Below are 27,115 nucleotides of genomic sequence, written 5' to 3'. Positions count from 1 at the left end.
CTGAAGGGAAGAACATTTTCAACTATTGACTTACATACCTGACTATATCTCTCATATAATTCTGCCTCTAACTAGCAACAAGCATAATGTACACCTTCACAGTAATTTAAACCAAACCGAAATCAAATCAAATTGTAAATATCGACTTACAAAGTGCTAAGTCAGAGTAAGTGCCATGAGTTGTTAGTCAATCAAAGAGTGATATACCACTTTCGTCGTTCCCATTCCGGGCCTTTAATTACAGATGAGTGATTGGGACAAAAAAACAATATAGCAACAACAAAATAAAGAGCAAATAGCAAAACAGAAAACTTGTAAGTTAAAAACAGTTGGATGTAAAAATCTATGGTGTGTGACTGTGAGCTGGTATATCAGCGATTTTCAAATAGCTGAAGTATAAAATAGGCCAGGGCTTAATCACTCTATACTGTAGGTCTGCTCCTTTTTATCCCCCGACAACAAGTGGCTATGTGGTAGAAAAGAAGATACAGTATGAGTATATGAAAATTTATTTTAATACTGCATTCAGTATACCATGGCATGGTCATATATTCGGAATATATCCATTTCATGTATAGGCTACAGTTGTGTCAAATGATGGTAGCCTATATTGCAATTTTATCTAAAAGCTGGACGTCTTCTAATTGAAAGAAAATGCAATACAAATACACCTATTCAGAGTAGGCTATATTATTATCCAGCACTTCATTCACTGATGCTAAGAGCATCAAGGGCGATCATTAAGGACATGGACATACAACTTAAACCTCCCATATGTCCCATCCTTTCTACAAGGTAAACAAGCATATCCTCCAAACCATGGTGGGGACAGCATTCATAATGTTTTGATGTTCCAAACATTAAGGTGAAAGGGAAATGCAGTGACTGGGAGGAGACATGAATGTTACAAGACTTCAGTCAACTGAGGAAATGCCTTTGTTTTTGCATCTGTTCAAAGTTAATTAAGTCATATTTACATTACTGATTCTCAACGTATAGGTCAGGGCCCGGGGGTCCACGAGTGGGTTCCAGAGGGGGTCCACCACTAAAGTATTGATAATAGGTTAGGAACTGTGACCTCTGGTCTGTAACTCCAAGAGTTAAGAGTAATGGAACCAAATGGTCCCTTATGGGCCTGTAACTCTGAATTGGAACCAAATGAACACATTACAAACACTGAGGATTTTGCAGTATATGTATATCGGAGCATCATGCAGAGATAAATGTACCAAATTGGGGTCTGTGGTCTAATGCAGACTCTGTTTCACAAATAGGGGTATGTGTACTCCTAGGTGTATGCACCACATGAGAGAAAGTGGAAAATGGAAAGATATGACTGTTAAGTCTAATTTATACTTTGTCAACTCATCTGTGAGACATAATTGGAGGAGCTATTTAGGCTGAGCCATCGAGTCACAGCTTGGCTCACAAAGTATAAAGTAGACTTTATTTAGACGTTTATGATAAAACATCTAAATACACACTTCGTATGAAGAAGTATGTTGTGTTATGGAAAAACTAACAACTTTTAAGGAATAGACAGCACTCATATGCCATATTAAAAACAGGATTTAATAAATGGGCCACCATTTAAAATATGTCTGCTATTAGGCACTAATTGCAACTTTTTAACTCAATTAATTTATAATTAGGCTATATATTATGTAAGCATATGCGGTTTTCTAAAATATTCAGTTAGCTTAGCCCTAGAGTGCTGGGAAAGGGGTTATGGAAGCTTAAAAAAGTTTGAGAACCACTGGCCTAATGCATTTATTATGCATATAATTAGTTAATGCATATGCAAATTACAATAAACTAATTAATTCATTATTTCATCTGAGCATTTATTTCCCATAGCCTGTCGCGTCATGTTTATCTACCCCATAGCCTGTCGGGTCGGGGGCACACGGTGCGACAGGCGGGGCTTGGTTGCCATGGCAATGACGTCAATGTTGGTGTCGGGTAACCAAAGGTCAAAATAAAGACAAGTGAATGAAAACGGAAGGAAACTTAAACGAGCAGGCAGGAGGTCAAAACTTCTGGAGCGAAAGAAGAACCACGGAAACTATAAAACCTTCGCTCGCACACATCTTGCAACAGCGGCTCCAGCGTCGTGTGTCTGTCGCTGCGGGGAGAAGGAGCGCATTGCTCGGCAGGGTTGAAAGGAAAAGAAGCGTCAAACAAGCAGGAAGGGCAACAAGGATACACGAGAGCTAACCGTGAGCTAACCGAGAGAGCTAACGAGGCTAACTTATACTTCGTCGCGTGAGAGTGTCGCTCGACCAAAGTGACGCCGGGTGACAAACGACGCGTTGTCGGACGACAAAAGTGTCGACGCGACCCCCGTCGACACTTTAGTTGCTCTAAAACGCCGTCCTCGTTTTTGTCCTGGGAGCGAGCGACACCGTCGCGCGGTGAACTATAATAATTAGCCCTTAAAAAGTCAGTGGGAGCTAGCTGGAGAGTGCTTCAGTGCTAGCAGGCAGTGTTGCCGTGTCCTCTTATAAGCGACGTTGGGTTAGTTTCTCTTAAAAGTTGCTTGTAAATATTGGTGGTTGCGTTTTTTTGGTGGGAGGTTGTTTCTGAAATGTAGTTGCTTATTTGGGCTTGCTTCCTATTCCCAATGTTTTATTATTTAACCAGATATTTCCACGTCATGAACACCCACATTAATATGCATTAATACCTCCCTAACATAATATTTTGTGCCAGGGACCCCTGTACCAGATTCGTAAATAATTCAAAAATATTACACTTATTTCAATGTTTAAATAGCAGTCTACAAGCTCACGCATTGTGACTTGTGAGCTTGTAGATCGGCTATGTTTGAAGTGCTAATGTGGCCTATTAGTGTGCTACTGTGCTGGTCGTTTTCCTAGACCTGGTTGCTTATTTCTTGCAAACTCTGGCAACACTGCTGGAAGAGTGCTAGCAGGGTCTGTGTGGCTAATGGAAGTTAGCTCAAACAAGAAAACGTTTCCTGTTTACCCTCTCCACGCCAATACAAAGTTACTTTTATGCGTGTATTAGTTACAGTAGACACTTTAACGGCAAGTAACGTTAGTTACCCGATGCTATTTGGGCTAATAATTAGCTTGTTCAACACTGAAGCAAAAATAAGACAAAGTATAGCTGGCTGGCCTTGCAACAAACTGTGACGTTACTTTATCCCAGTAGTTTTACTATCTGCCGCTGGTGGTCAGCTGCATGGTCTAGCTGCAATTTGAAACTCTAGATTAAAAAAAATAATAATGGGATGAATCTATAGAGTTGCAATACCCTCCATTGACTCCCCACTCATCCAATTTGCTTTTGTGATCTGCTTAACGACTTTAAACTCACCAACATTGCAGCATAAAATCAAATGAACTGAGTGGTTCAACTGAGTGGTGCAACTCCCCCCCCCCCCCCCCCCCCCCCAGCTACTTTCTGTCAATAAATGCTGTGCAGGTGATTATATATTTTTTGTTTGGAAGCACTTGTTTTTATCAACGGGTTGCGCTGCTGCCCCTGCATTATGTGCAAAGGTGGTACGCAGGGCCGTTCAGTGACTTCGACGAGTGCTTCCAAACTCCAACACTTAGAAAAAGAATCACCTGCAAATAATTTATTCACAGAAAGTAGCTCATAACATGTCTACGGTTGATTATTATGAAACAAAATCTTGCCAGATTGAAAGAGGATAATTCAAGCTTGGTCTAAAGATGCAATGTTGGTGAGTTTAACGCCGTCTAATACAAGCAGAGCGCAAAAGAGAACTGGATGAGCGCGGAGTCAATGGAGAGTATTGTAACTCTAGATTCATCCCATTATAAAAAGAGTTGCAAATTGCGGTTAGCCATGGTTCACATGACGCTCGTCCTGTTTCAGGGCTAGTGGTCAGCCAGAGTAAACGTTACACAGGTAACGCTGCATTGTTGTAGCGTGTAATTACAGACCAATACGTTACTGTCGTTATAATGGCTGACTGGACGATAGCACGATAGCTAACATTACTTTCCCTGGTAGCGTTACATTACATTGCCGCCTAATGGCTATTAACTAGCTCCAGTCCATCACTGCAGAGGAAGTTTGGAGTGTTTTGACCAGTGCTGTTCGTTGGAAGTGTATAACTTGCCTTTTACTTCAGGTTTTTAAGTCTGCTTTTTGAAACTTTTTGTCACTGACAGATGTTGCCTTGCGACTTTTGTAGCATGACGTCATGTGTGAACACTGCAGGAGGATGCTATACGCACAGTGAGTACACCAGTCTTAAAGGTATATTCAGTGATTTAAGTGAGTGAAATATCACTTATATTTTTGTTTTGTTGTGATAATCCTCTCTACTATAGAGTGTGCTGATCATATAAGGAGTTCCTCCCTGTCCCCAGTTAACCCCTGGGGGTCAAAAAACCTTAGGTTTCGTTTTTGACTCTCTATCCTGATTGGACGAAAGGCTGGGTCCCACAGCCAAAAACGAAACCTAAGGTTTTTTGAGTGAAATCACTGAATATACCTTTAATAGTGGTGCCAGCTCATGGCAGAAACATCTAAAAAGAGAGTGGTTGCACACACTGATAGCCATTTAATAGGATGCCGAGTAGGAACTAACGTTTCAGTCATGTGTGAACAACCATATTGCAGGATGCAGCAGAAAATGACCTTGCATTTGTTTTCAGGGACTGCTCCCTGACTGCTCCAAACAACTGATTTTGTTTTGTGTGTATGGGGAAGGAGCCTCCATCCCTATCCATGTGTTAATTTAACTTGTGTGCAATGCAACCAAATTGACCCATAATGGACTAGTCCATTTGGTTCCATTCTCCAAAATCTTGGTACACTCTTGGAGAACTATAGCTCCGTTTGGAACCTCAATATCTATGCTGCTATGCTTTAGCTCCGAGATGAGGTTCTGTCCTGTGATATCCCTGCACAGGTCGAAATGGGGTCTAGCTGAATCGAGCCCGTCCACAACCAGTGTATTAAACCCTTTTCCCAGTGTATTCTTTCCAAAAAGTAAATGTATCAGAACCGAGATACAGTTGATAAACTTAAAGGGATGGTTCAGAATTTGTATTAGTTAAAGGAGGGATGAGTTAATATAGTAGTGGTTCAGAGATTAAAATATGGTGCATTTTGCATCCCAAAACGCAGTATATACTAGTTAAGATAAAACAACGAACTCTGCAATATGACTCCTAACGTCGTTGAAGTGGGACTCATAAAATATCCCTGGGACTCATCTAAAAGACCATCCCTGGACTCATTACATTGAAAACCTATTTGGTTGCAACTGTATTATTGATTGCCCAAATCCCATGGTGGGAGTTCTGCTCTGGTTTTGGTGAAATATTAATGCATTAAAAGTAAATTAATTCACAAAACTAGCGTCATTTGTATTGACATATTTCTACCATATAGTGCAACTTTTGTTTATTTTTTACCCGCAGAACTATGTGTTTTGTGTCCATCACTACGCCCAAAAACATTGTTCCATGTGATGGAGTGGTCAAAGTTGAACGAAAGTTGCGCTAATATTTTAGAAATGGGTCAACAATACAAATGGTGCTAGTTTTGTGGATTAATTTACTTTTAATGCATGGCCCCAGTGCCCCCCACAAAATGACCGGAACTACTTAATATTCACCAAAACCAGAGCAGAACTCCCACCACGGGACTCGGGCAATTAATACAGTTGCAACAACTATATTAATGGCAAGTATTTCAAACAACTTAAGTTAAACAATTCTGAACTATCCCTTTAAGGCTGGCACATAACATTTTTAGTCTGGGGTGAAACAACTGCTTAAATAACTGCTTTAAAGAATATTTAGTCCAGTCAACCCCAATTTGCATGTGTAGTACTGCTTCCGTAAGATTGCATTGGGAAAACATGGTACTGGCTGACAAACGACCGCTGGTTGTTTTACCCCAGACTTAAAATGTTACGTGCTGGCCTTAAGTTTATAAAATGTATCTCGGTTCTGATATGTTTACTTTTTGGAAATGATATACTGCGAAAAGGGTTTATTCCTCTTGTTTGTGGACGGGCTCGATTCAGCTAGACCCCATTTCGACCTGTACACGGAACCTCATCTCGGAGCTAAAGCGTAGTTATTGAGGTTCCAAACGGAGCTAGGAGAACTACAGATTTCACTGTGTACCCTCCCTTTTTTGTGTTTGCGTATACAAGAGGCCCATACTGGTCCATTTTGTTTCATTTGCACACCCAAGTTAAATTAATCCTAAGGATTTCACTCACTGTACTTCTAATGTGTTAATTAGATTATGTAGGATCCTCGCTCTACTCTACTCAGGAGTTAAATGAACCGTAATGATTTCACTGTGTACTTCTGTATGTGTATCGTACATTATGTAGAGATTAGCATTTTGCACCAGCAGTTAAACTTTGCAATTGAGTCGTTTTCAATGCAGCAGCAACAACAACAACCAGGCAGTGTGGAAGCTGTAAACATCCCCGACTGGAAGCTGTCCATCAACAAAGCTTTCAGTCTGGTGTTTGCTGCTGCCGACTGCACCAAAGCTCCAAGGAAACGGGCTTAAACTGCCGTCTGTCTGTGCAGTTCACCACTTCAGTCTGTGATTGATTGTTTCTTTTGTGTGTTTGAAATTTTCCCCAGTATCTCATAATCCATTCCGAACTCCAATTGTCTGGCTTGGGTTCTATGTAAGTAAGGAACACGGTATGCAGTGTCTCTGTCCCCTGTCCCCCGTTCCCCCCCAATTACAAAATATACAAATGCCAACATTTGTATATTGTATATTGCACAAGTTAGGGTTTACTGGTAAATCAATGCATTATCTACCTCTGAAATGTTACAACTTAAGTTTTAAAAGTGTAGTGACGTAAAAGTACAATATGTCAATACTCCAAGTCTCCACAATATCTTGAGATGGAGTAGAAGTATAAACTACATGCAGTACACAATAAATTAAACTAAAGTAGTTGCTTTCAGTTTGCACCATCACTGCAAGCAAGTAGGAAGGAATGTATGTATGTGTAGCTTAACCTTCAATGGCCTCTATCCTAATCCTCATCACAACAATTATTCAGACTAGTTGATGTAAACATCCTACACTCAGCTGTAATTACTTGCAGCAGAGGCTGAGAGAAGGTTGTTTACTTTAACTGGCTGAAAGTGACACGTTATCAGACAGTCTGAGGAAAATATCAAGAGCAGCACATGAAATAACTGACATGTTGCTGTGGCTCATATTGATTCTGAGCTGTCTGCTCCATCTTGACACTTCCTGTTTGATGGGGGAACAAACCCTCCCGACGACGAGCAGAGGTCCTCCTGCAGAGGACCAAATTGATGTCTCTCGGCTGTTGCAATGCTGACATGTTTTTTTTTCTTTGACTTAGTTTGTTGCATTTTCAGATAAAATATGAGTATTATTTTAACATATCAAAAGTGGGATTTTTTTTATTGGCACACCAATGTATGAACGCTCGTAACGCATTTCGGCCTTCATCAGAGCTTTCATCAGAGCATGCATTTCAGCCTCGTAGCCGAAACGTGTAAGCGTTCATTTGTTGTGCCAATAAAAAAAGTCACACCCGTGTGGTGCTCCCCGGGGGGTCCCCAAAACCTCCAGACCCGCAGGAATGCACCCAGGGTGCCCTCCCGGTTCCGGAGAGCCGCCCTATGTCCAAAACGGAAGATAAATTACAGTTACCGTGTAGGGGTCACCAGGAGGTCCCTGTACTGTACTGATACACCTGAAATCCTCATATATACAGTTAATTTGTATGTGCGTGTTAGGCTGCACAACAGTGACACTTGGTTTTTCAGGAAATCAGGAAAATGAATAATGCTATTGTCTTTCTCAATCAAATCTGTCTGTTCCACTATTTCCTCTATGATGTCCAGTATACGGGTGTAGCAAGTATTGTGCCATAAGTAATGTGTTCATATTTGTAACCAAATAAACGCTTCAAAACATCCCAATCTCTTTTTCTGACAGGACACCATTTAATTAAATTGTGTAGTTAGTCATGTAAAGTGTGAAAATCGTAAGTGCTACTTTGGTAATGCCAAAGTTTGCCAGTAGATGTCAGCCATGTGCTTCAATTTCTTTGAAAGAGGCCCTTTCTCCCAAGTTAACAGCATGATGCATTGATTTGATTGACAATCGCCATAGGAACATTTAATTGGCTGTGCTATTTGAACTTTAATGTAGGGCCAAGTTGTGTTATTTTTTTACTTGCTGTCCTCAAAAGTGTGAAAGTGAGCGGGTAAATCGTTTTTTTCTCGACATCTCTATCACTTACTGTCCTCAATCAGGTACAATGTTGACTTTTAGAAATTGATATATTTTATTTTTAGGCAATTTCCCTATAATATATATATTACACACACAATGTGCTTGGGATGTTAAATAACAAATTGTTTACTGCAAACGATGTAACTGTATTGTGGTTGGTAGAAGAACAAAGTGCTGAATTGTTATGCCTATTAGGCTAGCAAATATTTGTTCCATGCACATTTCATAACCCAAACTTTCAGAATCGCTTAAATAGACATTACCTTGTAAAATCACTGTGTGTACAATATCGCCTTATCTGCTGTTCCTATTAGGGTGAATTTATTGATCATTTCGAATACAGAGTCCTCTCGAGTACAGATTGGAGAATGTATACTGTATAAATCTCATAAGGCAGCCATAAACAACAAGCCCTCAGAAAGGCCAGCTTCATTTGGCAACCCCCCACTCACCCACATATCTTCTTTTTGGCCTTTTTAGTGGCCGGCCCGCATGAAATGCAGCTACATTTCCCATATAGTGCAGCACTATGAGAACAAATTGCCCTAAGGCAATCCATATGTTTCATAGATAAAAACAAGTGGAAAGTACAATTCAATATAGTTTTGTGGATCTATTTACATATAGTGTTCGCCACATGAATGGATTATGGACTGGGCCTGGGGCCTATATCTGGGGTTCTGGACTGTGGCCGGTTGACAACCTACTAAAATGTATTGGTTAGTTAGGATATAGCCTACATTTACTATAGGTGCAGTGGCAGATGCAAACATCTGCCACTTCAGTATAGTTTTAATTATCAGATATCTGGCTTTGGAACGAAGTCTATATCTGAGTAAAACCATCTATATGTCTGACACTATCATGAGCTTGTGTTTTTATATTTGCTGTTTCTAGAATGTGGCAGATTAGTTTTTCTTCTCCAGGAAATTGGGTCTTTGTTTATGATTAAATACAAACAAGAAGCGTCTCTGAGAGTAAGTTTTTGGAAGGAAGTCAGCAGTCCCTGGAGGAAGCTACAGCAGTTGTATCCTGAGTGGTCAGGATCAGTTCACCTTATATTACTGGGCCAATAGCCATGTTTCTCATGACGCTGATTGATTGATTAATTAATTGATTGATTGATTGAAGTATTTATTAACAGTATGCAGAATTCAAAGAAAGCACAACTCAATACAAAAACTGTTACTGTGGACGACAACATAAATATATATATTTAAAAAATCACACCCGTGTGAAGTGAGGGGCGCTAATATATTAAAGTCTAATCATGTTGCTATGATTAGGTGATGTATCGGCGATGCAAAACAAACATTAAATTATCTTTATTGTTAATGGCATTTAATGTCTTAAAAAAAACATTAAACCTGTATATAATAGCGCCCCTCAAAAAAAACATAGGCCTACAGTAAGTGGAAAGGGAGGGGCTCAAACTTTACGGGGGCTGCAGTTTCGAATTGCAGCCATCCATAGGTGCCCTTTGAGAGCGGTTTTGAAAGAATCAAGGGATTTGCATGTCTTAATGGCTGTTGGTAGGGTGTTCCACATTTTGGTGGCATAGGAGCGAAATTAATTTAGTCCCTTGTTTGCTTGTGGACCAGACCTAAGGACCAGACCCATTGCAAGATGCTGTACTCTGTCATCATTGTCAACCCTAAGCCATTCCAGCCTGTCAAAATGGGCAGGGGTGAGGTGGGTTCGGGGAGCCAACTAGCCAAGTAGTAACCTGACCAGTTTGTTTTGGAAAGTCTGGAGCCTTGTTTTAAGGGCCTTTGAGGTGCTGTGGTACCAAGAGGTGCATGCATATATGTAGATCGTGTTCTTTGGTTGACCTTTTTGATTACGTTGGTGGCCATTCTATCACCGGAAAGATTTTCCTCCAGGATGGGATGGAGGTATAGTAATTTCATCTTTTCGTGTGATAATATTGTCACCCACTCGTATACGTACTTCACGAGCGTCTTATCCAATCATGACAGTCATGTTCCAGGACTACTGGGCCAACAAACTCCCGCCCTTGATTGATTGAAATTTATATTTTACAATATAGGCCTATGTTATGTAGAATGGGTACATTTCAAACGAAAGTACAGGTCAATACAAAAACTGCTATACTTGAGGATATAACCAGAAAAGACTTGTTTACATATGAGTATACCCCAATATGTAAAGTTTGTAAACTATAGCCTACTTATTTCCAATTCATCAAATTATGATCCATATCAGATTGTGTAATATGTGATTGAAGTCAAGACATCCAAACAGTTGAAAACCTACTAGGTCTACACTGCTCACTACTGTGAGAAGTAAGTGTGTGTGCACGTGTGTGCGTGCACTGCGCTCACTTCATTCATGGTCGTTTGAATTAGTTTATTTAGGAGTGGGAGAGTGTTGGGGATGAAATGTCTTGTAGCTGCAGCAGCTCTCAGACACCTGACTTCATATTTTGAGGATATATTGAAGGGTAAAATAAGTAGGCTATTAATACAAAAAAAAAAATATATATATATATATATATACGCTATAATATATTAATACCAAACTGTGTCCATTATGTTTCCATTTGGAAAAGAGATATTTCATTCCCTGATAAAAGGTTAAGAAATGTAGGCCGCCTAGGCTACTGAGGTCGGTCATGATAACGTCATCATTGTGTAACGAGAGAGAGAGAGAGAGAGAGAGAGAGAGAGAGACAGTCGAGAGAGATCTTTCGCATCGTCACCGCTCTGCTGCTTGTCTTGAAACAAAGACGTCGTTTGTCTTCGTTTCTCATAATCTCATTCAAGACAAGAAAAGACAATATTTCCTGTTTCAACAACAAACAAAAAAGGTGAGTTTGGGTTCATTCTCTAGTTATTATTTGGGCTTCAACTGTTTTAATTGTCGACAGGAATCAGGATGATGAATCATGATGCAGATGCACTGCGACCCGCACCTGCTTGTCTCACAATGAAGGAAAATAAACGTGCACATTGCACAGCACACTTAATAATTAAATAGGTTTTATTTCTCATTAAGTAGGCTACTGCCTGCCCTACTGTGACATCCTAGAAATAGACAAGGCCAACGCCTCTATCTGTAGCTGTAGCCTACAATACAACCGCTCATTTAATAATACTACAAATGTTAATTTGCATAACCTACACAGCTGTCAGCTACAGATAATTGTGAAAAGGAAAAAAATGCATGGCACATTTTAAATTAAATACTCCCATCGTAGGCTACGAGGATGTCGCTCGTGCTATTATAGCCTATATGCATTGATATTCTTGATATAGTTTGTAAATAGGTTATTTTTTTCTTGGAAGAGATAACGTGGGAATAGCCTAGCCTAAAAATGAGCTAGGCGAATAAGGCGATGCGGAGAGAGATGACCCAGTTACTATAAGTAGCCTGTCCACTGCTGGTCAGTTGACTGTCATAAAAATAACACGTTGACCAACGGTTACGTGTGAGACGACTGACCCGGTCGGTGTGATGTTCTGCTCTCCTTTCTGCTGTTTGGGCGTTTACCTCCGTGTAACACCATAAATGGTGACCACCAAAAGAGATATTACCTTTTCTATTATTCTCGTTTTATTTAATCATTTTCCCATGGGAATAAACAAATTGCATTCCATAGTCCGACTTTTCACTGATTTCATAGCTAAATTGAAAATGTAAAACTACAAAATATTGATTGTTTTTTAACTGGCTGTAACTAGTCACATAATTCTATAGGTAACCAACTTCAGTGGAACACCATACCGGCATAAATGCCTGTCATGTGGTATGCATGGTAGCTGTTTTAAATGTAGAATGTTAAGTAGAAAAATGTGATATTTTGATTACTTTATTCGCCACCATACCAAGAACAAACAAGTTTACAACATCCTTACAATGCTCCTGACATAAAAATCAAGACAAACATACAAATTATAAATACCCCTTTACTCCAGAAATCAATCAATGAAATGAAGATAATGACACTAACATTCAGAACAGCCCCATTGCAATCAGTGTTGTTTTTGGCAGCAAATTTCTATTTTAGTTTTAGTCATAGTCTCTTGAATAGTTTTCACTTAGTTTTAGTCACATTTTAGTCACCTGGAATGTATTAGTGTTAGTCTAGTTTTAGTCTACTAAATGACATAAGATTTTAGTCGACTAAATCTACAGTTGATTTAGTCGACTAAAATGTATTTTGGCGGGTCTTGATGCCGTCGTAATGAGTGTTATTTTTCTTTTTACATTTGCTGAAAATAGCAGATCTACAAGCTCACAACGCGTTGCGTTGTGACACGTTGTGAGCTTGTAGATCTGCTATTTTCAGCATGCAACCAAGTGTAAAATGACTTATACTGGATCTGTTGTCCACTAGTCCCTTCCTAACATTTTAGTCTAGTTTTTATTCATTGACGAAATTGTCAGTATATTTAGTCTTAGTTTTAGTCACCATAGCTCAGTTTTCATTTAGTTTCCATTTAGTTTTCGTCAGTGGAAAAAGGTAGTCGACGAACATTTTTCATATTAGTTTTAGTCGACGAAAACAACACTGATTGCAATGATCTATTCTATTCCATATAAATTTTATTTCTGAAGTAAATCAATCTGCCAGAAAGGTGTGAATAGTAATACTAAATGGATGAAGTTGGAAACAATTAGGGTAAAAGACTTGACTGTCCAATTATAAATATAATGTTAGACTGTGGTCCATCAATCAAGAACCACAGTCAGACTCAGAACTCAACTGATATTGTTGACTCCATGGCCTTTTTCCTCTAGCAACACCCTTAGGACTTTTCCACTTAAACAAACACAAGATATCTCACAATCTAATAGGCTGATTGTCGTCATGGAAATTACTGAGCTCTGCTTCCTCCTTGGAAGATGACAAGTATTGACCACATTAGCACACCCCAGTGCTATTTGTAGGCCAAAATAAAAATGTCTAAATGTAGGACCTTTACATTTATTCCTGTTTATTTACATTTCAGACATAAAACAAAATGCTGGAGAAGTCCAACAGCCAGTATGATTCCTTCCTGTACTGGAGGCAGCCCCTTCCTGCCTTGGACCTGTCGGAACTGGAGGACTTGGGAAAGAAGGACAGCAAGTTAATCATGAAGGGCAGCCAGGGAAAGGATAAGAAGACGCAGGTCTTCTTATCTCAAACCAGGAACCTCCATGTTGAAGAAGTAAGCGGACAAAAGGATGTTGGTATTTAACTGTTATTTGGTGATAGATACGATGTTTGACCCCTAGGGCTTGTTGTAATTTCTATGGACCCTCGGTCGGTCTGGCTCTGAACAGGCTGGTAGTGTGTGTAGGCTGGGTGGTGTGTGATAATCCAGTTGAAGTACTTCTGCTGGTACGGCGACGGGCCCGGGAGAACCAATGATGAGAGACAGAGGCAGTATCACACCATAGATTCACAAAGTTTATTAGACAGACAGGGAATATATTTATAGTGCTGGATCATAGAAACGAGACGGTAAGATATGAAGATGCACGACATAGGAACGTGGCATGATGATGCGCAAGGTTGACCTCACGATGTACAAGGCTAGCCTTACTGTCGGCATACCAGGCGGACCTTATGGGTGCCACTTAACAGGATGCCTCACATATCAAGACAGTACAATGCAGACAGAGAAACATCTCACTATCAAGCACAATGCAAGCTGCACTGTAACTTATGAAGTACACTGTATCTCAAGTTCAGTACACAAGTTCAGTAACTTCAGTACACAGACTAACAAATCCAGTTTTGACCATGCCTACTCAGAAGATGTGATTGCATCTTTTCATGGGTCATTCCCCAATCTTACCGTTTAATTTAGTGTCTTTGAGAATTGAAGGCTGCCATAATGAACATACCTTAACCCATTTTGGGTGGGAACCCCTTTTGGTGTTTTAAGCATTATGTTATGCTTTAGCTATTGAAAAATAGATCTACAAGCTCATAGCATGGCACTCTTGTAGGTCTGCTATTTTTGAAAAGCCGTTAAAATGTAGCGCAAATTTGGAATATATATAACGTTTTTAACTCAAATCTTTGCTTCTGGGGGGTTCCTGGAACAACATATTTTCAGATGGGGGTCGGAGGCCAATTGCATATCTTTTTTGGGGTCCTTGACCTGAAATATTGAGCACCACTGATACAGAAACATGTAAAGAAAACATTTTTTTAATTTCGACGTCAAAATTAAATGGGTTAATTTTCAAACCTCCTGAGTTGTGTGTGTAGATATATGAACTATATTCTGATGTGTCTCCCCTTCAGGCTGAACTGTCACCAGAGTATTCGTCCCTTAACTATTGGAAGGCTCCCATTGTCAACATTGAGTCTCTGCTGGAAGATCTTCTGCTGTAGAACTCAACCATCACCACTCCTTTCTGGCTGGAGACCTCGTTTGGATCAAACGGCCTTCTGTTGAGGATCTGCGCTAGATCTGTGGTTATGACCCGTTTCCCAAAATATTCTTGGCACTTAGGCACTTCTTTGTTGCATTGTTTACAAATGGAGCTGTTCTGAACCCAAGCCCCCATAAAACATCGTGAAAGATATCATTTTTGGTCTACCGGAATTAAACGTATAATTATTTATAATGAAGGAAAAGTAACATATGTGACACTGAAAGACTTCAGGACAGGTTTGACATTGTCTCTGGAAAATAGTTAATTACCCCTTTGAATGGACTTTTCAATTACAATAGTAGTAGTGTATGGCATACACTACACTACACTAGTATATGCCTCCCTGCCCATATTGGTCCATTTGTTTTAGATAGTTAACCTAGATCAATTATACTACAGCCACAATCCAAGTGTGTGCCTAAAGCCTTTAGGGTAACACATGTGTCTAAAGGGGAGACGTGCCAATCAGCCATGTTGTCTTGCATGTTGTGTACAGCTCCGGTTTTCTGCTGTGTAGTTCATTTGACATGCATTGGTTAAGACTCAAGTGGTTGTCTCACTGAGAGAAACCTGCGAAATGCGGTGTCAACCATACATTTCTTTCCTATTGGTTTATGTCCGGTTGTGAACAATGTTGAACTCCAGCGAACATGCACTGAAGCTTCGCGTGCGTATGTATTACCGTGTTGCTTGCCTAAAATAGCACACATTTTCAGCTTGTTGATTGGATATTTTATGTGCCAACACTGGACGAGTATAAATTAATCATAACTAATGGAAGCTAACATTCAATATTTTAATCAAAGCTCAGATTCAAACACTCTACAGGGATGTGATTGGTTGAGCATACAACCATCCAGGTTTAACTTTCTTCTTCTTTTTTTTTACAAACAAATCTCATCTTTCAACATTGACTGATGCACAGGATGTGACTATAATGCAACTGGTCACTGAAGTTGTGTACCAGCATTTACAATATAATGTTCACATATACTTGTTGGTTTGTATGTAAAGGTTAGGTAACCCTTGGATGAGTTAAAAACGAGTTATAAATTATCTTTGACAGTATAATCACTGTCTCTGAGCTCCAAACTGCCTTGGTGAAAGTTAGTTTTGTAGCAAATGCTTTCACCCATCTTGTCATGGTCAGATGTGTGATTTATTCAACGCCATTGACAGGATTTAAAGTTCATTATGAACAGCTCAAAGAGAGACAAATCTTTTTATTCTTTACTTTCTTTGTCTTCCTAGTTTTTCAGTCTTGCACATGTGTGGTTTGGCGATAAGATATTTATTGCATGTTGGGAGCATTTAAACCTTGATTTGAAGCTTTACATTATCAGAGAACTACCGGTATGCTAAACGACAAATACACTTGTCCATTAACCTCTTTTCCCCTCATTCCTTAGTTGCCTTGTTTTCCCCCTCATTCCTTTAGTTGCCTTGTTTTACGTGTACTGAGCCACCTTTCCTCAGGCACATTCCAAGAGTATATTTATTTATTTAACATGCTGTATTAATTTAATCATGAGCAGGCCTCAAAACTACTGCAATGGCTTAAATCACAACATGTATATTTCACCTGTGTGACAATTTCCCCTTTTGGTCACTTCTGTTTTTCATGAATTGAGTTTGTCTGGAGATATTTTTGAATGTTAAAGGCCTGATTAATTGCGGCGACTTCTATCCAACTTTGGCTTGTGTGGTTCCCATAAAGTGCAGCATTTCTGACTGTTACATTTTGTGCTGTCATTACAGGATAGCTAGGAGAGGACATGATGGGAATAATGTTAACCCTGAACTTTAATAGAAACGCAGCAAAACGAACTGGATATGTTGTTCAGTGTTGACACTGGAGGTATGTTAACGTTTTAAACTGTGATTGCGTGATATTGCACACAGTGGGTGAGAATGAATCATGCATAGGTTATCAACTCATGTCATGACCTGTCTGGAATAAAATTAAATCCTAAATACTTGGTTTGGCTCATGTTTATTGAAGTGAATGTATGTGATGTTTAGAGTCCAACTAATATATATATATTTTTGCAGCCAATGTTTTCAAATTTCACCATTTTAAATGTTTAAAAATAGCCAGTCTACAAACTCAATGTGTATACACATTGTGAGCTTGCACATAGATTTTTTGTTTTCCCGACAGTGCTGCAGCTGGGCAGACGCAGCCAGCGGAATACTTTCATTACTACTTCCGCAAGCAAGGAAATTCCTCGTTTTGGTCAATTTATTAATCTACTGTATGTATGAAGTAGCCATGTAATAAGCGGGATGTCTGCCTAGGTGGTCATTGTCAGGATATAATTCACCTCGTGAATCAGTGAATTAGGCAGACATTACATGAAGCACATTTGAGTAAATAAATCACAAGCAATTCAACTCAAAAATGATCTTTATTTCCAGCTTCAACTGTGGTAAGCTCAATTTGAAAAGTCTTAACCAATGGCCTGAAAAGATCAACGTAATGCCCTTTGCCCTTCCAAAAGTACAATTGTTATCACTACTACTGTATGTTACAATGAAAGTTTAAATGGAGTAAACTAAAATGTCCTGAATAGGCCCGGACGGTTAGCTCAACCGTCTGGGCACCTGGGCTGCCAAGCCAGCCGGACGGCGTGCCGTGCGTGGGCTTGACTCCCGAGCCCGACGGCCTTTGTCGTGTGTCATTCCCCATCTCTCTCTCCCCCTTTCCTGGCAAACTACTGTAATTATCAATAAAGGCAAAAAGCGCCCAAAATATCTTTAAAAAGTCTGCTTTGCCTAAATGCAACACTAGATTGTATAGGATCTTACACATCCTTTTAACGTACAGTGACCAGACAGCTTTGACCACTAGAGAATGCCCAGTGGAACCCTTCTTTGAGAATGACACAGCCAATATAGAGCCATTTAACAACATCATTGTATCAGTCATGACTCATGATAACAAATCATGATCTCTGGTCAATTGTTTGTGTTCATCCTTATAGCAAACATGAAGAAAGACAATCATAACTGACCTCAGGTTGTGGTCAGGATCATGAATGATACAATCATTAATAGATACGGGCTGGTCTCAGGTCAGCCTTTTGTTTTTAGTTACTTGAACTGCAGTGGTAACTGCATCTAATCTGAAGTCAGTCTGCATGTGTTCAACTTCAGACAGCCACTCAGCCAGTCTCACTGGTCCCAGGTCAGCCGCTGAGTGAACGATCGAGCGCATCGCCGTAGTCGTGTCCTCGCGCTGTGCTGTGCCCGCCCACGGGGAGGTTAAAACAGATTTGGTTTCCACCTCCGGTGTCGCACTGCTGGCTGCCATCTTTGTACCTGGAAAATAATAAACAAAACGAAAACATTCGTGACATTTTTAACATTATCACCTCATTAAACCCACGGTTTGACGCGTTAAAAAAGGGGAACGTGGACTCACCGCCTCGTGGTTGGAGAACAACGGCCGGAGGAGGTAAGAAACTCCCGTGTGGGGGTCTAGCTGGAAGCTAACCGCATGCTAACATGATAGTTAGCCGGTTTGGTATGTTGTTGCGATGTAGTTTCTCGCCAAAAATAACAGATTGACAAGCTCACGATGGGTCGCGATGCAACCCGCCGTCTCCTTGTAGAGCTGTTCTTTTGGCGAGCGACACTGGGGCTTTTTACCCCGACGAGCCTGCATTCTCTACGGGGCGGCGTGGTGGCGCCGACCCCGTGCATTCGACAAAAAATACGCACTTTCACCCGAAAACAGTGTCGACCTGACGCTTGTTCAAGCCAATTCCACTGGGGAACGTGTTATTTTGGTCGAGCAAAGTTCCACAAAATGACTTCTAGCTGTTTGTTAGCACGTTAGCATTAGCATCGAACCCAAGAGAGAGAAGTGCAACAAACCCCCAGAAGCCCCGCGTCTCTTGCGGCCCACGTCTCTCGCTCCGGGATAACGTGTGCTTTTACGGGTTAAATGGTCAAATTAAAACACCCGACATTAAACAAATGTATGTTAATTAAACCTATACGTCCACCAAAGACAATTTGTCGTGGTGTGTGAAGACATTGAAAGACAAGAAAGCCTCGTTAACCGGATGTGGAAGTAGTAGCGTAAAATAGGACATTTCTTGTTCTGACTTCCCCCGGAAAACCCAACAACTTAATATCAAACAGTTTCCTGTTTGATTCCTGTAAATGCTTCGGAGAAGTTTGACTTCAGAACATTTTATTTTGTGTGTTTTTATTTAATTTGATATAATTATTAGAGGTTGAACGCGCCACATGGCGGGGTCTGTCCTCGACGAGGCCAGTAGTAAAATGGCTTCTCGTCTTCCATGAAAATATGTCTGTTGGTGTCGCAATCACAACAATAAATAATATAAATGTAATATAAAGCAAAGATCCTCAATGAGGGCTGTCAGTGGTGGAAATTAAATTTTGGACATTTACACAAATTTCCAAGTTTTTATGTAGTTTTTATGTACGCTACGAGTATTTACTTTTGCTGATACTTCTCCAATACACCTCAGAGACAAATGTACTTTTTACTCCACTACTATTATTTACCAGTTACTTTGCAAATCACACCCGTGTGAAGTGATGGGCGCTAATATATTGAAGTCTAACTCATAACTCATGCTATGATTAGGTCATGTAATGGTGATGTAAAACAAACTTAGTGTTAGGGTCCGGGACAAGATGACGTAAATTTTCCCTTCATTGTCAATAGAGCACCGAAGTCTGACGTCAATATCGGTAGAGGGCGCAAATTCACAGGTTCATGTACTTTTTATTTGCATTATAATCCCATAGGGGGATTTTAGATCGCCTCATATAAGAACTGTGTTTGAAAAATAAACATGTCACCCTGGCCGTTTCACATATGGATATGAAGAATCAACTAACTGAGAGAAAACGCTAATGTTACTGCTACTGAATTAGTTACATTTTCGCTAGAAACAGACTGTATCATATATGAGTGACTGACTGTTGCAAACGATACAGAGACAATAACGCAGAGACAGCTTGTTTATGTTTGGACCACAACACTTATATGCAACGATTTTAAGATGAGCCCATGTTATTCTCCATAGAGAAATTACTTCCGCGAACCAGGGGAATCGAAGGGATGAGCGAGTTACGTCAGGACTTCGGTGCTCTATGGCGTTTTTAAAACAAACATTGAACCTGTATATAGGGCACGGTTGGTAGTGCTGTCACTTCACAGCTAGAAGGTCCTGGGTTCGATTCCGACTTGGGATGCTGTGGGCGCTGGCGGTGTGTTTCCTCCTCCGCGTCATCAGTGCCCATACCCTAGGCGGGGTTGGCAAAAGGGCCTTTCTGTGTGGAGTTTGCATGTTCTCCCCGTGTCCCTAGGGTAGGTACCCTCACAAAAAAACATGCAGTAATCCTGGTCTCTAAACTGCCTCCCCCTGGCCAGCCTGATTGAGGGGAAAGGAACTAGTTTGAATAACATGTTCCTTCCATGCGCTACATCCAACCAGGGACGTAGCGCCCAGGATCACATTAGATAATTGACACAGCGGTGAAAAATGGGTTACAAAATCGTGGGATAAAAAAAAAAAAAAAAGTATATAGGAGCCCCTCGATAAGAGACGTATGTAGGTATAAATGAATTAGTTGTACAAAATATAGCTCAGTTTAGAACCTCACTCTACGCTTTTAGCTCCGAGAAGAGGTTCTGTGGCAGGATATCCCTGCATCGGTAGAACAGGGGTTGAGCCGTCCAAAAATTGTGGCGAAAACCCTTTTTGCAGTATTGTTTCCAAAAAAGTAGCGCTTACAAAGCTTATAATGCAATCTTCCGGAAGCAGTACTGCACATGCGCCATGCGGACAGGGGTTTGACTGGACTAAATATGCAATTCAAGCCAGATTACTGGTATAACATCTTAGTTATATTGATGTAAACATATGCTGTGACAGTATAAACTATGTTAGTCATGGTCATGTGATGTGTCTTTTCTTAGATGTCGTTGGTGGATTTGGGGAAGCGTCTTCTAGAAGCAGCTCGTAGAGGACAAGACGATGAGGTCCGAAACCTCATGGCCAATGGAGCACCATTTACAACTGACTGGGTACGATATATTTGACTATGAAAGCTTGCAAAACCTGTCCGTCTCTCGGGACACGCCTCCATACATGGTTGTCAGAACATCACGCCTCGCGACACTCCATATATGATGACATGGAGAAGACTGGCTCATCACCTAGATCTGCATATACGGAGCCGGCCAGCAACTCTAAATCTGACCTCAAACCCTTAAGCCCTAACCACACCAAAGGGTCACCATGCAACTCCTAACGGTTGCAAGGAGTTAACGCTAAAACCGTCTTGACCCATTGGTGTGGTTTGGGCCATTGAATGCCATGCGTTGAATCACTAGGGTAAACTTGGGTCAACGTGCAACAAGACATATCACACCGCAGGGACAACGCTAAAACCGTCTTGACCCTTCGGTGTGGTTAGGGCTTAAGATCTCCATATATGGAGCTGACCTGTTCTGACATTCCATATGTTGACCTTCCCCACCCGTCCTTCCTCTTCGATGTCTCCCTTTTCACTGATACCTGTCCATTCAAACTATAGACAGGCCCACCTCAAAGTTATTATTAGTGCAGCTGCGCCCGGCAGAGTTCTCAACCGGCCTGAAAATTAAGGCACTCAAGACACTGTCAGCGCTCACCCAGTCGGCCGTCACCCAGGTGCCATGCACACAAGGTCGCATCTCACCCTCACAGCGTCTTACTGGTTATTACTATTATTTTTATTACAGTATTATTATTTATGTCACCACTGACTGGGTACGATCAGGTTTTGTGCGTTAATTTAATGTTATTTGTTGAAGCTTTATGCCCTTGTTTTCGTATGAAATATTTGATAGAAATTATCATCTCTCTAGTTGGGAACCTCTCCCCTCCATCTTGCGGCCCAGCATGGTCATTACTCTACAGCTGATGTACTGCTAAGAGCAGGCGTCAGCAGGGACGCCCGGACCAAGGTAGACCGGACCCCTCTGCATATGGCTGCTTCAGCGGGACACAGCGTCATCGTAGAGCTGCTGGTCAGGGTAGGTGTGTGTGAGTGTGAGTGTGAGTGTGAGTGTGAGTGTGAGTGTGAGTGTGAGTGTGAGTGCGAGTGTGATATCGACCTCGTGAGGATCGGATGAAATGACAATCCTACATTAATTAATGAGCTGAAGGCAGCCAACTGAGCCAAGAGATCCATCCCTTGGTCCTCATCTCTCTCTCTCTCTCTCTCTCTTTAAATTGATATATATATTTAATTGTATTCATATGAGATCTAACCAACAGTCTATTATTGTGTAGTCAAATGTCTGTCTCTCTGTGTGTGTCTATGTCCATGCAGAGTGGTGCTGACATCAATGCTAAAGACATGTTGAAGATGACCGCTCTCCACTGGGCAGCTCAGCATGGTCACCAGAAAGTTGTAGAGATGCTGTTGAAGCACGGAGCCGACGTTCATGCTCTCAGCAAGTTTGATAAGACACCGTTTGATATCGCAATGGACACGCAACATTCTGAACTGATGTTAATGCTTCAGGTAACAACAAGAACACTACAATAGAATGACAAACAGTAAGCCCCACACAACAAAATGAGTCCTTGCTCTTATGTACCTGTTGTACACAAGACCATAAAGATAAACAAACATTGACTGTACCCGCAGGTGCTGGTAGAGTGACTGATGTCAGTCTGCTCAAACGTTACTCTTTTACCTGCCTTTTACTAACACTAACTTTACAAAGATACCCAGAACATCGGGATGAACCTGTGTAGTTTATGGCTGCTCCAACAGTAGTGGCAACATTCAACTTTGGAGAAAAACGGAATGTCAAAAAATACGCCGCGGTGGCTGAGACCAGAGCCATAGAGTAATGGTTGAGAACCGGCAGTGAACGGTCCTGAAAGATACATAACGTCAGTTACAATACCCAATCTTTATGTTGTATGAACACAAGGCTGCTGTACTTTATACCTCATACTTTAAATGCTTAGAAGCCCTGTGTCTACTGTATATGTTTTTGCCATGTTGACATTGCAAAATGTTTGTGTCTAGGAGGGCATGCAGAATCAGGTGAACGTGAACATAGGCAACCATTCTCAACCTCAGTTCATCATCCAGGGAATCAACTGTAATCAACTACAATTGTCTGACCTCCTAAACAAGACAGGTACACACACACACACACACACACACACACACACACACACACACACACACACACACACACAGTGTGTATACAGTATGTACTCTGTGTGTATATACATTTACTGTGTGCATGTATGTACAGTATATATTTACTGTGTGTCTACACACAGGTGAGTCAGAGGATGCCATAGCAGTCAACTCTTTGGATTCCAACAACATCCAGCACAACATCCAGGTCAACGAGCAAGGTCAGAGGGTCATCACCATCGTAACGGATCAGCACGGAAACCTGCAGACCACCGGGGGAGTTGGACAACCGTTCTTTGTTACCATGCAACACGGACAACAGAGTATGACACACACACACGCGCGCACTGTAAAAAAGAAAAATATATGTGGTATATTAGTAGTGGTATAATCAAGTTTATTGTATTTTTCAGTGCTGGCAGTTCCAACCAACCAGGTGACAGAGGAGGTGGTGGAGGATGAGCCTCAGCCTCCGCCACCCAGGAAGAGGAAGTTGGAGACCAATCACAATGACTCAGACAACACGGTATGTGGTGTCATAATGAATGTATTATTATAGTCTCCCTGGAGCCAGACTGTTGATGAACTCACAAGTTACAACACAGAGACAGCCTGCAATGGAAGCACTGAAAAGGAGTAGGGAGTAAAGTGGATGTAGTATTACTATAACTACTACAAATGGTTATTGATGAATCAAATCTTGGTCCTGGAAATTAAGAAATTTGACATACACGCATCAAATTCAAAATAAATCAGCCAATGAAGACAAGTTGACAAAATCAACCCATTCTGGGCGGGAACCCAATCTTATACTTTAGCTATTGAAGCTATTGAAAAATAGCAGATCTACAAGTGTAGGTCTGCTATTTTAGAAAAATCGTGAAAATGTGGCTCAAATGTTTGAATATATTCTGTCAGAGCAACCGTTTTTAACTCTAATCTTTGCTTCTGGGAGGTTCCTGGAATAACATTTTGAGAGTGGGGTCGGCGGCCAATTACAAGGTCTGGGGGACCTTGACATGAAATTAACCACATGAGGTTTTTCAAGAAAACTGTCAGGATTTAGAAGACATTGGTAGAATCTGATCTCAGGTCTAAATGGGTTAACACTCCTCTCCCCCTCTCAGGACTCCCTCCAGCGTCAGCTGCAGGAGGCCAACCGTAAGGCTCAGGAGTATCGTCAGCAGTTCCTCAGGAAGGAGCAGGAGGCGGAGCAGTACCGCATCAAACTGGAGGCCATAACGCACCCCAACGCCACTCACACCAACGGAACCGCCACACTCGCCAACGGCGAGATGGAGGAGGTGGTGGTGGGAGGAGAGGACGGGGAGGAGGAGGAGGAGGAGGTGGTGGGGGAGATGGTCGAGGAGACGGAAGGAGAGATGGTGGTCTTACAGGAAGGAGGGATCATCATGGAGGGAATGGAGGGTCAAGTGACTCTAGTGGAGACAGAGACCACGGACGTCAGCTCCTAACGGTGTTGTGTGGGGAGAAGAGTGTCAGTGTTTCCAGACTTGGGCAGACAGGCGTGGCCGTTTTCCACTGTCTGCGTCTCTTCCGGGTTTTAGACAGCTGGTGGATGGAAAAGAAGCTCCACCCACGCGGCTGAATGCTGCGATGGCCAGATTCCCGGAAACGCTTGCCCCAGTGGCATTCTGCCGCGTGGGTGGAGCTTCATTTCCATCCACCAGCTCTCTAAAAACCCGGAAGAGACGCCGGCAGACAGAGTAAAACGTCCGTGCCTGTCTGCCCAGGTCTGGCAACAGCTAGTGTGGGAAAGAGGAGAGAAGAATGGAGGATGAAACGATACATAGATGTCATAACCAAGAAAGATAAAGAGAGGAATGGGTAGAGAGAGAGAGAGAGAGAAAGATGCAGAGATGGATGTGAAGAGGAACGTAGGAATGCGGGGGGGGGGGGGGGGGGGGGGGGTGGAAGACCAGTGAGTCTCAACCTTTTTCCATTTCAACCACCCCCTAGTTTGATATGCATTAGCCCACAGACCCCCATTTGATAGAATTTGTATGTCTCTGGGACCCCAGTCTACACTGTTGATTTGATTGTACAACTTGAATCTTACAGGTCCTCCCGGTAGTAGACCCCCCCCCCCCGACCTGACATTGAGGAACAGTGGGCTAGATGACAATGAATGAACAGATTGAAGGAGAGAGGGATTAGGTTGGTTTTGTATGAAGGAGAAAGGAGTAGAGCTTTAAAGAGTTGAGGTTGTTTTTTACTCTAATGGCAGTTTGGACTGAATAAACATCCCGCCTGGGTCGACCGAAACCGAAACCAGAGTTCCCGTCTACGAGCCTCGGCCGGGACAAGTGAAAGGGTGATGAAAAGACTCTGGGAAGAGAAAACAACAAAGCGGAATGTGAATCTGAAAATGAGGGATTGGTCGTCCTCCCATTTTCATACCATTTACCACCACCACTTCCTGTTGGGTTTGTCTTTACTGAATTTACTTTCAACAGATTTAAACGGACAACCTGACGGCTTCTTCCTCTGCTGCCGTTAGTGGCTTTCATATATACAGTATATACATTTTGCTTCCGGTTTTCCCATTTAGCTTTCTTAAAGCTGCAATCCCAAACTGTCCATACCATAACCAGGATTTGATCTGATCCCCTGCGTGAGCGCCAACATGTCTACTGCTGAGCTGCATGTAATACAGAAAGCCTGTTTTGACTTTAAAGGATAATTCCATAGTTCCAGGCTATGGGGTGTTGTGCTAATTTGCTTATTTCTATTGCTCAAAAATCTTTTTCTTTTTGTATATATCCTCTCTTCATAATGTAAATAGTATCCCAAGCGGCACACTTTACTACTTATTTCGATGGAAATAAGCGAACTGGCACAATAACCCAACCCCCATTGAGGGCTTATGGTAGGGGAAATGCACTTTTGCACAAAATAACACCTGGACCTCTTTGGTAGCAACTACAAATGAAGGTAAGAAAGCCTTCTAGCATGGAATTCTCCTTTAAATTGTTCTTGAGCTTCATGCAATTTCACTTGTCAACCAGTAGGTGTACTACCTAAATGTCTCGTTAGAAAAGCTGGTGGACCAAATTGAACCAACACAGTTTTTGGTTATATGGTATTAACCACTTGAACCCTGCCGTCCTTATTATGGGATGCCAAGTCAACAATGGCAGAGATATCCTAAAGATTATACATACATAATACAAGTAAGGTGTAGTAAAAGGTTAAATCAAGTAAAAGAAAATCAATTAAAAGCAACGTTCCCATCTTCCAAAAATTATCATAAAATCCTTGTTTCCCTCTACAGGCCTAGTGACGTATCATGTTAGTGGGGCAGTTGAAAAGATTAAATACGTTGGCAAACACTTGTTTCTGTGAAAAAGAAAAATCCTACTCACAGAAATCTAACGATGAGAAACCTTTCTTGTAAAGACCTTTAGCCATTCCCTTCTCCAAGGCCTAGAACTCAGCCATGGTAACATATTCTACCATACAGATTTATCAAAAAATTATACTTAATGAACTAAATCAATAATTTATTTTAGTTACGGATTGCAGCTTTGAGCGAGTAACGCCGTCTGTGGAGTGCCAACGCCAAAAGTTTGTTCTTAAGTTAATATGTTTATTAATATTAATGTTTCATGGAACTCTCCTGTGAAGTCATTGTTGGAACGTTGCGTATGCAAACGCCATAACATGATCAACTCTACAGGAGTGACGAATGTTCAACATGACATCACCAGGTCACATGGCCTCACATCCATCCATCCATCCTTCAGTTGGATCAGGGAGCTGTGAGTTGAGTGATTGTTATTTTTTATAAACTCGGCATCAAAGCAAACCTTTTTATGTACATATAAAGTTGTATTTTTCTAATTGTATCTTGAATGCTTCTTGGGGAAGGGGGCTTGGGTGCCTGTGTTGATATGAAATATAAATTCTTGTTTTGTTTTTTGGTAATTAATGTCTCTCTTGTCTTTTGTAATGGACTTCTCAAGATATGGATTTATTTAGTAATATTTGTACACCAACTTTTATAATGGTTATTGTCTTGTACTATTGACATATGTGAGCTGACCAATACAACCATAGTCTTTTACTGATGTACTGGGAACTGACCAGTGCAACCAGTCTTCTACTGTTTTACTGAGAACTGACCAGTACAACCACAGTCCTACTGGTCACTGGTCAGTGGGAGCAGACCAGTACAACTACAGACTTGGTTGATTAAAATCTTATACCCTTGTCGGACAGGGGTAGGGTT

General features: G+C 41.2%; 2 protein-coding genes across 2 annotated transcripts; both read left to right on the top strand.

The window, feature by feature from the left end:
• Positions 1-10,948: 10,948 nt before the first annotated feature.
• On the top strand, positions 10,949-16,648 carry mllt11 (MLLT11 transcription factor 7 cofactor). Its single transcript, XM_083770373.1, has 3 exons — positions 10,949-11,098; positions 13,245-13,445; positions 14,534-16,648. The coding sequence occupies exons 2-3, from the start codon at positions 13,257-13,259 to the stop codon at positions 14,621-14,623; spliced, it is 279 nt and encodes a 92-aa protein (XP_083626499.1). The 5' UTR covers positions 10,949-11,098; positions 13,245-13,256; the 3' UTR covers positions 14,624-16,648.
• Positions 16,649-17,982: 1,334 nt separating this feature from the next.
• On the top strand, positions 17,983-26,811 carry LOC310870239 (GA-binding protein subunit beta-1-like). The gene is made up of 8 exons (XM_083781339.1): positions 17,983-18,124; positions 20,633-20,740; positions 21,566-21,733; positions 22,033-22,227; positions 22,744-22,858; positions 23,007-23,186; positions 23,277-23,389; positions 23,991-26,811. Exons 2-8 carry the CDS (start codon positions 20,633-20,635, stop codon positions 24,336-24,338), a joined length of 1,227 nt encoding a protein of 408 aa, XP_083637465.1. The 5' UTR covers positions 17,983-18,124; the 3' UTR covers positions 24,339-26,811.
• The last annotated feature ends 304 nt before the right edge of the window (positions 26,812-27,115 follow it).

This window comes from Protomyctophum parallelum (assembly GCF_964188405.1).
Source record: "Protomyctophum parallelum genome assembly, chromosome: 1".
Lineage (NCBI taxonomy): Eukaryota > Metazoa > Chordata > Actinopteri > Myctophiformes > Myctophidae > Protomyctophum > Protomyctophum parallelum.
Note: the sequence above shows the minus strand (reverse complement) of the source record. Positions and strands in the feature narration are given on the sequence as shown.

Bases quoted from the DNA above. Each gene is read 5' to 3' on its own strand.
- mllt11 (XM_083770373.1), top strand. From the start codon at position 13,257: ATGCTGGAGAAGTCCAACAGCCAGTATGATTCCTTCCTGTACTGGAGG. The intron at 13,446-14,533 runs GTAAGCGGACAA...TCTCCCCTTCAG, and splicing joins GGAACCTCCATGTTGAAGAA to GCTGAACTGTCACCAGAGTA.
- LOC310870239 (XM_083781339.1), top strand. From the start codon at position 20,633: ATGTCGTTGGTGGATTTGGGGAAGCGTCTTCTAGAAGCAGCTCGTAGA. The intron at 22,228-22,743 runs GTAACAACAAGA...GTTTGTGTCTAG, and splicing joins AACTGATGTTAATGCTTCAG to GAGGGCATGCAGAATCAGGT. The intron at 23,390-23,990 runs GTATGTGGTGTC...TCCCCCTCTCAG, and splicing joins ACAATGACTCAGACAACACG to GACTCCCTCCAGCGTCAGCT.